Source organism: Mizuhopecten yessoensis, unplaced genomic scaffold, assembly GCF_002113885.1.
Source record: "Mizuhopecten yessoensis strain PY_sf001 unplaced genomic scaffold, ASM211388v2 scaffold7987, whole genome shotgun sequence".
NCBI classification, from domain to species: domain Eukaryota; kingdom Metazoa; phylum Mollusca; class Bivalvia; order Pectinida; family Pectinidae; genus Mizuhopecten; species Mizuhopecten yessoensis.
In genome coordinates this window covers 202855-217080 of record NW_018407322.1, presented here as the reverse complement: position 1 = coordinate 217080, position 14226 = coordinate 202855, and the positions used below count along the sequence as shown (strand labels likewise).

General features: G+C 39.2%; 1 protein-coding gene across 9 annotated transcripts in view; it reads right to left on the bottom strand.

The window, feature by feature from the left end:
* LOC110454647 (centrosomal protein of 170 kDa-like) overlaps positions 1 to 14226 on the bottom strand; it is a 109973-nt gene that overhangs the window by 16010 nt on the left and 79737 nt on the right. For all 9 annotated transcript variants that reach the window (XM_021504280.1, XM_021504275.1, XM_021504281.1 and 6 more), the window contains 3 exons: positions 12220 to 12734; positions 11469 to 12027; positions 10512 to 11215 (listed from right to left, as the gene is read on the bottom strand). In XM_021504280.1, coding sequence (XP_021359955.1) covers positions 10512 to 11215; positions 11469 to 12027; positions 12220 to 12734 — 1778 coding nt within the window. The remainder of the gene's footprint in view (positions 1 to 10511; positions 11216 to 11468; positions 12028 to 12219; positions 12735 to 14226) is intronic.

The following is a 14226-nucleotide window of genomic DNA, read 5'->3' as shown; positions in this document are numbered from 1 at the left end:
GGGCGGCCCAAAACACCTTCACTTCTCATTGATGTCACTAGTTTCCTGTTAAAAATGATTGTGTAAGACCTGGCTACAACGTCTTTGTTATACATGACAATGTGTGACCTACAAATATACTGTAAACATCTGTATATTTTTGCCAGCTTAAACTTCCATCTAATGTCTTTCAAAATGTTAACACTAATATTGACGGTAACATCTTTTTAAAGTTTATATTATCATCTACATGTAAGCGTTTTTTAAAATAGATGTTTCCCAACTCTTTATAAAAGAGGCATCTGGTATGAAACCTATGCAGATATAAGCTGGTAACAGGATGTATACCATATTTACAAGTATGTTATCAGTGATTCCATCTGACAACAATTCTCCACACAAAACCACCACATTTCAGTATCAAACCCATATCTATGTCAATCACAGCAACAATGAGTCCACATTTTGACAATAAACCTTAGTGAGTGTAGCCAGAGCCTCCTAACAATGGCTGTACCTGACAATGGCTGTACCTGACAATCAATTCCTCCTCCTAGTCAGCAGCTGTTACTCCTATGGACTTACCAGATCACAAACCACATGGTCCACAGCTCAAGTTTTACATCTTACACCAGCAGTCCAGAACAGCTCCACAAATCATTGATCATATGAAAACTTATTAAAATGTCCATTCAACCCCTTTATGTGAACTGTAAAGCCCATAAAAAGATGTTGCAGGGTACCAGATTACTCTATGTAAGTGAATCCATCACAGGTCAAGGTTCACAAAAACACAAATATACTCCTCATAAATGACAAGAGGCCCATGGGCCTTAACGGTCACCTGAGTCTATAGTATTTATTTTTGTTGTTGAAATATGTACCAATTTGAGTAAAAAATAGTATAATGTTAACTTAACTTTGTCAGGACCATGAGCTGATCATTCCTAGACCAATTTTAAGTGAGATCGGCCTATTAGAACTTAGTAGCAAAATAGCAGCCATGGCAGCCAAATTGTATTTCTGATTGACCCGAAAAATAACAACACTTTGTCAGGACCATGATTCGATCATTCCTACAAAGTTTCAGTTCAATCGGCCAAGTAGATCTTTACTTTAAGTTTGAAATAGTTTACCAAAATGGCAGCCGTGGTGGCCATATTGGATTTCTGATCGACCCGAAAAATAACAACACTTTGTCAGGACCATGAGTCAATCATTCCTACAAAGTTTCAGTTCAATCGGCCTAGCAGAACTTGACTTTAAGTTTGAAATATGTTTTCAAAATGGTGGCCGTGGCGGCCATATTGGATTTATGATTGACCTGAAAAATAACAACACTTTGTCAGGACCATGAGTCGATCATTCCTACAAACTTTAAGTTCAATCGGTCCAGCAGAACTTGACTTTAAGTTTGAAATAGGTTTTCAAAATGGCGGCCGTGGTGGCCATATTGGATTTCTGATCGACCCAAAAAATAACAACACTTTGTCAGGACCATGAGGCGATCATTCCTACCAACTTTCAGTTCAATCGGTCCAGCAGAACTTGACTTTAAGTTTGAAATAGGTTTTCAAAATGGTGGCTGTGGCGGCCATATTGGATTTCTGATCGACCCGAAAAATAACAACACTTTGTCAGGACCATGAGGCGATCATTCCTACCAACTTTCAGTTCAATCGGTCCAGCAGAACTTGACTTTAAGTTTGAAATAGGTTTTCAAAATGGCGGCCGTGGCGGCCATATTGGATTTCTGATCGACCCGAAAAATAACAACACTTTGTCAGGACCATGAGGCGATCATTCCTACCAACTTTCAGTTCAATCGGCCCAGCAGAACTTGACTTTAAGTTTGAAATGTAAAATGTTAACGGACGACGGACGACGGACGACGGACGACGGACGACGACGGACGAAAACGGATAGCAATAGGTCACTTGAGCTAAAGCTCAGGTGACCTAATAATACAGATAAGCATGAAAAGACAGTGATCACAAACTGTTTTGTTAGTTTGTCTAGTTTAGTACCATCACATGATGTTATGAGCCAAACCTCAGGGCGATCAATGAAGATAGGTATCCAGTTTCCCCACAATAATCAGTAGATAGCTGTGTATAGTCCTCTCCAGTCCCAATCAGAGCGTGTGAGGCTCAGCTGGCCCTCACAAACAACTTACCAAGACTGGTTAGCTCACAAATATTTCATTTCAAAACATCAGGTTGGAGACAGATTTTTTTAAGAAAATATTTTTTTAAAACAGGCTTCTGCTTTTACTGATACAGATTTGTCGTTAATATGATGATAATGATTAAATCCAATAACTTAAGCTAACAAGGCCCCAGGATCCCGTGACATCATTCTTTTTTCTGCTTTACCCGAAAGCATTCATGCAGAGACAAAAGTGTAGATATCTAACATTCTTTGTTCTTTAGACCTGCACCGTGAGCTATTAGAGGCACAGTGGTATCAACCTCACTGTAATTGGTATACTGCTTAGAGCATGCTATCACTTACTATAGATACCCCACATTTAGCTGTATGGTACAAGTCTAGCTGAACCAGAGCAGATTAGGTCAGAGGTAATCCTGGTGTTTTGAAATCAGTAGAGAGTCGATCTGCATGGTTGTAAGTTTTCCAGTGTCAGCTGTTACCCATCATAAGAAGATGAAATGACACTACAAGATGTTACTCCACCCAGTCCCAGAATGTTTGGCCTAGTGACGATCTGTCTCCCTTTGTACACAGGAATGTAGTCATGTTTCAAGCTTTTCACTAACCATGACAAAAGTTGGAAGTACAGTTTGTTTCACTGGCAAGAAGAGAGCAACCTTCCCCTTTTGGCACAGGTCTGAAGGTGGTGACTGAAATTATAGTTTTTGTACATGTTTATCATCTCTGCACGTAAATGGTTTGTATAGAAAGGGTCTAATTGGGTCTGGTTTATAGGTTTGCCTGGTATGAAACCTAGGCAAGGGGATGATGAAGTAGGCAGACTATAATATACTGGCTCTCACCTGGCAGTCCTCCATCACAACTCAGCCACCACTTACACTTCCATATAGGTCAACTGTGTAGGCACAGCCCTGTAGCTCTTATCCTTCCTTTACATATATACATCCTTATACAGTTACATATACAAGTCACACCGGCTATACACCCAGCCTGTGTCCAGGGCTGACGACTTTACACCCAGCCTGTGTCCAGGGCTGACGACTATACACCCAGCCTGTGTCCAGGGCTGACGACTATACGCCCAGCCTGTGTCCAGGGTTGATGACTATACGCCAAGCCAGTGTCCAGGGCTGATGACTATACACCCAGTCTGTGTCCAGGGCTGACGACTATACGCCAAGCCTGTGTCCAGGGCTGATGACTATACACCCAGCCTGTGTCCAGGGCTGACAACTATACGCCCAGCCTGTGTCCAGGGTTGACGACTATACGCCAAGCCTGTGTCCAAGGCTGACGACTATATGCCAAGCCTGCGTCCAGGGCTGATGACTATACACCCAGCCTGTGTCCAGGGCTGATGACTATACGCCCAGCCTGTGTCCAGGGCTGATGACTATACACCAAGCCTGTGTCCAGGGCTGATGACTAAACGCCAAGCCTGTGTCCAGGGCTGATGACTAAACACCAAGCCTATGTCCGGGGCTGACCAGTCACTGGCAAATCTTACACAAAACCAGACCTTAAGTTGGTAATCTTTTGACTTCAAACTTCAATACACTTTATGATAAGCTGTTTAAACAGTGCACACACATTAACCTAGGTCTTTACATGGCCGATACCTACTGTACAAATATATATCAGTTTTACTTGAGTGCCTAAATCTCCGGCTTTACAAGTAATCTCTCTGAAATTTGTTTCCCAAGCAATAAATCAATATGGTTTGGTCAAGTCTACCCTAACTGATTTCAGTCACATTATTTGGTTGCTTCCCCTGACACAAAAGTCCAATTAAGAGAAATCCTTTGCAAAATATGCAAACAAACAATTTTCAATTATCAAACAAATCAGGCTCTTATCTATTCTTCTTAAACTTAATATCCTTACTGTGATTATCAATATACATCATTATGTAGTGTTTTATGTAAATGACATGCAGGGTGCCGTTGTGCATAGCCCGACTTAATACAAATTTTAAATATACTATTTTTGAGAAATCTAAAATATACAAATCTGCCAAAGTTTCATCTGTCAATGTATCTAGGAACTATGGGTAATATAGCTTGTTTCTATGTAAGATTTCTATGTATATTCTGGTCTAAAGTATAGCACAGTGTTATACCCGAGTTAGATACCATTGGTATCTCAGTTGTTGATACATTCCACAGTTGTACTACATGTAAGTAGACTGTTCAACTGTTTCCTCATTTATTTTTGGGGACTTAGACCGAGGAACACCCACATCTACTGGCACTTATCCCATTTTAACAGTAGACACTTTATTATTAGACAGCTCCATCTACAGTACTTTAACCAAGATCTCAGCACAACATGTTTCTGACAGAACTTTAGAAAACTGCAAAAAAATCTCAATCATATGGCACTTTTGAATGTCCAACAATATGCTAAGCCCAACAATACCCCAAAAATAACTTTGAACATGATGACTTTCAACCAATGTTGATTGAATGAAGTGTGACCTTATCCTTAGTTACCAGGTTTAAAGAGCTTTTTTTAGATATACTATTCCTGGAGACTAGGAGATGCTATGATAGACAGTGGAGAACAGTAGTGATTGATATCTTTTTCATGTCTACCAACATACCTGGAAAACGGACAAGAAAAGTACACATGTAACGGGAAAGAGAAAGTGCAACTGGGCAAGATCAGGACTTGAACTAAGGACCTCCCAACTCAAGACGGATGCTCTAGGGAACTGTGCTGTAACCAGGTCACTGGTGATGGGCCCGGCTGAAGTCCCTCCTATGTACATGGGATACCAGCACCATATCTGTCCTTTCCCTGTACTAGATGGACTGAGAAATGCTTGTCACTTGGAAACTGTTCATAAGTAACTTTGTCTACAGGAACAGTTTCCTCATTAGACAATTTGTTAGATTTTACGTTGTTTTGACACTTATATACATGACCTGGCTTACCTGTAGAAATATGTTGTTGTCCTGAGAAACCTGCATCATATTGTGCTGTGTTATGTCCAGCATCGACACAAATCTACTTGTTCTGGGGGTCTATATGTCACTATCAGGCCAGAACCGTTTACCTGCAGTGTCTCCTGTATCTAATCCAAGCACTAGAATGTGTACAGAGAGTGAACTGTGCTCAGGGTATAACCCTAGTGAGACCGGCCGGAACACAATTATCTAGTCCATGTTCAAGTATCCTTGAAACAGCACCAGGAAACATGGATAGGAAACATACATAGGGAACATGTGTAAGTGAGATGTGATGGCACTGGTGTCACGTCTTTATGTACACAGTCCACTGCTCACAGAGGGTAAATTCCTGACAGCATCAGATACTATTATCCATCAGAACATTGTTCATCTGCCAAAATATGGGAGACAATGGTCAACAACTGCAGCATGTAGACTGACAAGCGTGACACTGTTCATCAGTCATAGAATGGCCGATACCAGTCAACAACAGTAGCAGGTGGACTGTCCAGCTATTACATCCAAACTGTATAGGTCCATTTCTCAGTCAGACATGCATGACATCACAAGACATTCCATATTTACCTGACACCAGAGTATAGAATATCACCGATGAAAAGCTGGATCATACACAAAATGATTGTGTTGTTCTTTAAAATGTGAAATGTCAGAAGTGTCCACAGGAAAGGTGACTGTCAGTATTAAAGGTCAGTGTCGATGATGACTATTAAGTCAATAGGAGTTTCCAAGTGTAAACCAGGGAACACAATGTTATAAGTCTCTCCATCCAGTGTGAGTATACACCAATGTAAACTCACTGACAGTCCTGAGTCCTACTGACAGTCTGGGTCCTAAATGTCCATCCAGTGGCAGAAGATAACATCAGATAACATTCCTACTGTATCAGTTTCATCGTAGCTATATTTGTAACATCTAACAATTACAATTTTGGCCTGAACTTTTAATGCAAAGCCCAATCCATCGGATTCCCTGGCAGTCGAGGTGACTGTAGCAGTCTGTGTCAAGGTGCAACACTTCCGCTGCAAGATCACAGACAGAGAGTGTGACGAGCTCTTACACTACTGTACACATTTACCTCTACAGGTGTCAAGTCATCCGGCGAACCGTGACTCCATCATCTGACAACATTCATCCGTCAATTCACGCTTCACTGACTCTAGGTGATGCGATGTACAAGACAGTACATGTAGAACCTAATCATTCATCTCTCAGATTATACCTATAACCACAGTTACAGCAGGTGTATACAATTATCACTGCCTACAACAACAGCAGTTACAGTTACAGGTGTCTGTTACAGCAGATGTCTGTACTAAACACAGATTAGCACTAGTTACAGCAGGTTTATCCGACGATCACTGCCCACAACAGCAGTTACAGCAAGTGGATGTTACAGCAGATTTCTGTACTAATCACAGATTATCACTCCAGTTAAAGCAGGTGTATAAACTGATCACTGTCTATAACCATCCTAGTTACAGCATGTATATGTTGGTACAGATCACACAGATCTGATCTGGGTCTCCACTGGTCAGCCAGAAGGTATTAAACCATGCAGTCACAGTTTCTGTGAAGTTCAGGATCACTATTGTATCCAGAATCCTGTTCCTGTTCAGTCTTTATTCCTGACCCACAATGTTCAGCACCAATATTTATAGTACCGACACTTCTGGCTCCTGTTTACTCCTTCATCTGTTGATTGGAATGATCTGTCAGGGGCACCCACAACTTGAGGTATCAATTATTGTCTGATGAAGATATCTCCAATTCCAGTTGTAAACTCATCACATTTGCCTGGAAACTATAACTGACTTTGTACTAAGCCAGAATTCCACAACTATTTTTCATAACTCTCACAGATGGTTACAATTGTACAAACTGACCAGACAGTCCTTGTTACTGTTTTGATAATGATTCGTTTTACACTGAATAATCATCCCAAAGCTTATCCTCCTGTATTTCTTTTGAAATGATGGTAAACACCTACGTAGATTTAGGTGGTTTGTGATTTCATAGAAATATCCCTGTAACAAACACCAGGTACTTTGCTGAGTAAATGACTCATATCCAGGACAAGGTATACAGTTGTTTCCATGAATCTGTTATGAAATTTTTCTTTATCCTAACATTGAATGTGTGCTGCCTTGAATGGGGTATTTCTATAAGAATTCCTGAACAATCACCCCAGCCTTGGGTGTCATAGACAGTAGTGGATATAGGCTGGGCGTGACACACAACCAATACCATACATCAGTTAAAAGTCTTCTGCTAGTGTCATGTTAGCATGTGTACAATTAATATCAACCAGTCACGACATAGGTACAGACTGTATTACAGTAGTGATGCAGTAACTCCTGTACAAGCACCGTGGTACTATCCTTATACTTACAGCTCACCAACATACAAAACATGCAAGTTTACTGCAGTAACAGACCAGTTGGGAATGAATACTTTGGTAAATAGAACCTTCAATCAGGTCAATATCACCAAATAAACATTATAACCTTGAATATATTATTAGACGTATCAATAATAAGCAATGCAGTGAGTATAATGGTAGATAGTTAAAACAAGCCACTAAATGAAATTTCCAGTTCCCAAGCAGTACAACATACAGGTATGACATGCACTCAAGTCTCATACAACTTCCTCCTTTGCTTATTAATCCAATTTCACTAATGTACACAGTCTGTGTGAGGTTAGTCCCTGGGAGCCTTCAGAGCCACAGATCCATTAAACATCTATCTGAAAAGTCTATCTTGTTGAGTATACTGTATCCTTGCATGTCAACAGATCATTACTTTACCTACAGCTTTTGATCAATTTTATCGTAGGTATTAATAGGAGTGTCCCCAGTACAGCTAACCATGTGGGTATATGGGCCCTTTTACTTGATGAATTCTCCACCCTTAATGTATGAAGACCATTATCAGAGGCGTTCTTAAGGTATTTAGGTACAATGGTCAATATTTTAGAAGAAAATTAGGATCAATTGTAACGGTAATACATAACACTTGACTTATCTAAACTTGTATCAGTAAAATGGTCTATGGACAAAAGTATTCAAAAGTCCAAATGAGTGGACATAGAGTGGACAAAGTGTCCAGCGCTCCAGAAGTTATGAGTGGACAATTTAATGGTCAGTACCAGTAGGTGATATTGTGTGATGTCGGCATGACTGACCCTGTACTGGTCATTTTTCAGGTAACTTTATGGTGTGAATATAAGTAACTTTGTTCTCTGTCCATCCTGAGGGCAATAGTCCGTCAACTGTTCACCCATGAATGACCGAATGATCTGCACTGAACCACTGGTCAGCTTGAACGACCAAAGGTGATGATCCCTTGACTGCTATTACCTAATCTTTCACCTCATTACTTAAGGTCACTACTTGACCATAGTTTCTGGATGAATACCTGGTATAGGACATTTTCCTTAGTGAGTCACTAATAAAGCTGTCCCACTTACAGTTACATCTTGTAAGTACATATCTAAACCAAGCCATTCTCCCCTAGGGACTGATTCCCAGCTGGTGATATGGACCTTCTCTACTATACTCTATAGGGCTTGTGGTGATCTTATTATGCTAACTAGGACTGTACACCATGAGGATGTGAAACCCAACACGTCCGAAGTAGTAATTTTATGGTTGTTATATATGCTGGGGTGGAAAGTTTTAGTTGCTGTTTTTCTTATATCTTACAGGATATTCCAAAAGTATATGACACATGTAATAGATTGTATTCATTTTCAAAAGATGAAAGGCTGCACACTCAGCAGTGCATTTACTGTATGAATTCTCCAACTGTGGAATGGACAAATGGAATTTCAACTCTAACAAAAAGATCTGACGTCAAAAAGATGACAAAATACTAGGTTTTAGAATTATTTTTCAGAAATGACACCACCCTATAAACCTAACATTCAGATACCTGCCTGGGTATAACAGGTTTAAAAGACCTTGAAATACAAGTAGGAGTAATTATCTACATTGTGTAAATGCTGTAAACATGTAACTTAATATGAAAGCGTTGACAAAAATATTTCTGTATCACATGAACACCTGCTTTAGATGGCGTTTCCAGTCCTTGATAGTCAGAATCAATATTATATAGGCTTAAACACACAACACAGGTAGGAAAGTAAATACGGGTATATAGATCGCCACAGTGTACAGAAATAACAGGTATATATAATACCCCCTAGAAACCATGGAATGTTTAACTCTCAACTTTAAAACATGCTAATAGACTATTTAAACAAAATACACCTGAGGTTTACACCTCATGTGATCAGTTTGACCAGTCTCTCTATATATACTCACTCCGATGTCACATTCTCTATGAACATGGTTTACTTCATACTGTTTAATGAGTGCAGACTTGTTGAACAACCTCCAATTTATCTTTTTCAATTAGAACACCACTTTATCAACGCGAAGCAGTGTTTCATTGAAATACCGTGTAATCCTGCACCAGTATGATGTAATACATATTACTAGATTCTGAATCCTTTTCATCAGTTGAGCTTTTTTTACAATTTGAGTGAAACTTAAACCAAAGGGAGATAACTCTACCTTACCTAGTAAAGACTGTAAATCTCTCTCCTAAATCACTACTATTAGCCAGCATACCAGTGCTATTAGATAAAATGGTTCAGCACCAGCAGGTATAATGGGTTACGATTCCATACCAACAGCAGGTGGTGAAGATAGGGGTTGCTGATGTAGGATTACACACTGTTTACATTCCAGCCGTGTACCTAAGTGTCTAACCTCACTGGGGTACTACTGCACCGGCCCATATCATACATATACAGGGGTCAGCACTAAAGTGTCTAACCTCACAGAACACTGGGGTACTACTGCACCGGCCCATATCATACATATACAGGGGTCAGCACTAAACACATCTGTGCTTATAAAAGATGTAGCGTTTTGATCTACTAACATATATAAACAAGTAAACTGTAATAACTTCTGTTGAGGATTTTATGCTCCTGAAAATATTATATTGGGAATCTTGAATTTGAGAAAAAATAACTACAAAATTGTCATTGATGATTTGTTTAGTAGACAGAGTATTCTTTGTGTTGTTTATGACTGAAATTCTCAAAAAAAAATGGAAATTGTTGATGTGATTTGACTTTGTTTGGAGACCACCACAACAGGCATTTATTAAGGAAAGTATGGCCCTACAGTCCTGACCATTTTTAAAAAAAAAAAGTACTATAACAATAGATCCAAAATTTAAAACATAAATTCTTCACCATTAAAATCTAACCACATAGCTAAAAATAATTTAACCTCAAATTAATAACATTGCAGTAAAAATATTGATGTGAGGTTGAATACTATATTCTACAGAAAGTATCCAAGGATTGACTTACATGATCCTCAATGATTCTGAGTTCCTGCAGGGCAGAGCTGCCTCCTTCTCCCTCTACACTACTGGATACGGACACTTCTGTCTTCCTCCTCTCTAGCCGCCCAATCTCCTTCTCCAGGTCTGCCAAAGTTATCTCCCCTTTAGCAAACTTGTCCTCCAGAGGCTCATCAATTCTGAGCTCATCCAGACGTTTCTTGCCTTCATCATTGATGACAAGACTTTGCGACATCATGTCAGCATCGCTGGCTACCCCGAATACTGTGTCTATACTATGTCGTGCCTGCTGTTCCTCCTCATCAACATCATCACAATCGATGGTGTATGTCCCAGCCTCACTGACATTATCCACAGCTTCATCCACCTCCTTCAACTCTTCCTCACTCCCTTCCTTGGTGGGAGTCATCAAGTCGAGGAGTGGGGCTGAGTTGTCAGTATCCAGGGTAAGTTTGAATTTCTCATTGTCATATTCTTTAGCCTCACGATACATGGTATGTTCTGTGAATCTGTCTGCCATGGTTTTAGATTTTGTTTTTGTCCCTGGTTTAGAGGGACTGCTTTCAAACATTTTGTCTATGAGATATGAGGCACTTTCCGTCATTTTGAGCACTGCTGCAGCAGCTGTCTGGTCCTCTTCTTTAAGCTGGGCAGATTTCTGGGATTTTTTTGGGTCTGTTGTTACCTTTCTTTTGACATATGTTTTGGTACCTACAATGACCAAATATGTTGACATATTTATATCACAGTTTTTGGACTGACATATATAATGTTTGTACTTTGATTGATACATTTAACAGGTAGAAAACCAAATATGCATAGAAAAAGTTCTTTAGAAGTGGATTTTCATTGAACATAAAAGTAAATCATGTAAATTCATTAAGAAAAAGTAAATTCTTTAGAAATGCATTTTCATTGAACATTAAGTTATACAACAAAGTAAACGATGAACTGCTCTAAGTACCTCTGGCTGACACTGCAGTGACCTTCTCTGTATCCTGTGACCTTGTGGATCTTGTGTTGACCTTGTCCATGTCCATTGACCTTGGTGACCTTGTGGTAACCTTATCCATGTCCATCGACCTAGTGGACCTTGTGGAGACTTTTTCTGTGTTCATTGACCTTGACGACCTTGTTGTGACTTTATCTGTGTCTACTGACCTTGATGACCTTGTTGTGACTTTGTCTGTGTCCACTGACCTTGACGACCTTGTGGTGACTTTATCTGTGTCCATTGACCTTGACGACCTTGTGGTGACCTTATCTGTATCCATTGACCTTGTCAACCTTGTTGGAACTGAAACATTGTCACTTTCTTGAGAGGATCTGCTTGACCTCTTCATCTCTGTTGACCTTCTGCCTTTAGTAGATGATGATGAGTCTGACTCCCATATTTCATCAATTTTCTTCTGTCTTCGAGGAGTCATCTCTTCGTTTTCTACTTTCTTCCGTAGTCTTGGTGGTGTCATCTCGGCTTCTGCCTTCTTTTGCCTTTTAGTTGCGATTTCTTCGGCTTCTATTTTCTGAAAGATACAGCAGCAAGCATTCAAGTTTGGAATTCTAAATAAAAGCTATATATTGGTATATATTTTCATGTGTTTCATCAGTACAATGATATCTTAACTGTCTTCCAAAGATTGCAAACAGCAGTTCACTATCACAATTCAGTTTCTCTGTTAATCAGTTTAAAAAGTAGACCTGAGAAGAATGTTTACCTCTGGTAGATCTTCTTTCTCTGGTGTTCCTGCTTTAGAGACAGATTTACCTCCCTTGGCTGCAGGTGAGATATCTTTGGCAACAGAACTAGATGCCAACTTTTCAGGTGAATTAGCCTCTTTAGCTTTAGCTATAGCTTTCTCTTTTCTCTCCCTGAAACTTTTCCTCATTTTAGATGGCACAAAGTCACTGAGTTTTCCTGCAGAATTCATTGTTCTAATGTCTTCATCAAAGTCAACAGTAAAAGACATAGCAGGACCTGCTGAGCTATCTGATGGTGGCCTGGGGATGGGGTTATCTCCCTTATCATGACTCTCATCAGCTGTTGGGCCCCCACCTCCAGGATCATGGGACTTTGAGGGAGGGACATCCCTGGGGTCCAGAACACTTGTATCATGACTCGCCTCACCCTGAGCAGGCTCCATTCGGTGTGAGTTGTTCAATGTGTTGGTGACATACTGTTGGTGACCTTTACTGTCTACACTTAGGTTGGAAGCATCTTCAGTATTGTCATCTGGAAAAGGGAATATAGATATACACTAAAAGGATACTATATATATATTTTTTTTTTATATATATATCAAAGTTTTGGATTCCAATATATAGGAATACAATCTTACAAGTTCACAATGTTGTACTGACATGTCCTGCCCCAACAATATTGTATATAAACATTCCTTGTATAGTTGTGTTACATCTAAAGTGTACCAGCACCTCCACTAACAGGCCATCAACAACATTGTTATATCCCCAGACTACTATCGAGTTACCAGTGTCTCTGCCTGTAGGGTAGTAAAAGTGTAATGCCATACGCTGTTCATTTATTGATTCTACAGCATATATATATATTGGTTTTCTATGTGTCAGGAGACTGACATCTATACAGATTTCAGGCAATCTTAAATACTACTACTACTACTTTAGAATGTACTTTTAAATCGATGGCTGATCATTGAATGACAAATTTTTACTCTACTACAAAATTCAGGGATTCATGCTTATGGCATGATTTAAGAAAATTTTCCATTCTTGAATTTTCAATCTCATACGCAAATATTGACTTTAGATATGTGTTGAAAGAGTAAATATTGACTCTTGGTGAAATGCTATACCCTTTCATATTGGTCTAGGGGACATAACTCTAAACATCTTACATACCAAAGGACCATGACCTTATCTTCTGAATATCAACATCAAGTTAATAGGTATGGAGACATTTTGAAGTATATTCATATATGTATTAATAAATAAAAAAATTACAAGAGAAACTACTTACATATTTGCCAAGTCAATATTGGAACCCAAAATGGACCCCCACTTATTAAACTTTAGTGAAATTTCTTAAATTCCTACATTAAAATTCCTGTATACTTATGTAATTATCATACCAGAAAGTTTAAATGCACTGATGTAAGTTCATAGATATAAAATGTTCACTACCACACATCTTCATATGAAGTCACAGAGTATAAGCCTTTGTGCCGATGTATATATCCACCAGTGTGCAGGGCAGGGCACACATGTATAATGTGAACATGTAAGGACTGGCAAAAATCATACAATTGTACAATGGCAAAAAAACCCACTCATTACAGAGCAATGATATCAACTTACAGTAGAATAATGGTGAAAAAGTTGTGTGCAAAACAGAACCTTGTATAGCATAGCCCAAAAACTGTACTTCTATGGTAAGATTCACTAGCTATATGGTAGAACCGGCTTTATCACTACAGTAAGATTCACCAGGTATGTAATACAACTGGCTGAATCACAACAGTAACATACACCAAGTGTGTGATAAAACTGTTTCTATCAGTATACATGTTGGAAGATTCACCGGGTATGTAAAAATATCTGTATATAAGTGTAGGAAGATTTACCAGGTATGTAAAAATATCTGTATATAAGTGTAGGAAGATTTACCAGGTATGTAAAACTATCTGTATATAAGTGTAGGAAGATTCACCAGGTATGTAAAACTATCTGTATATAAGTGTAGGAAGATT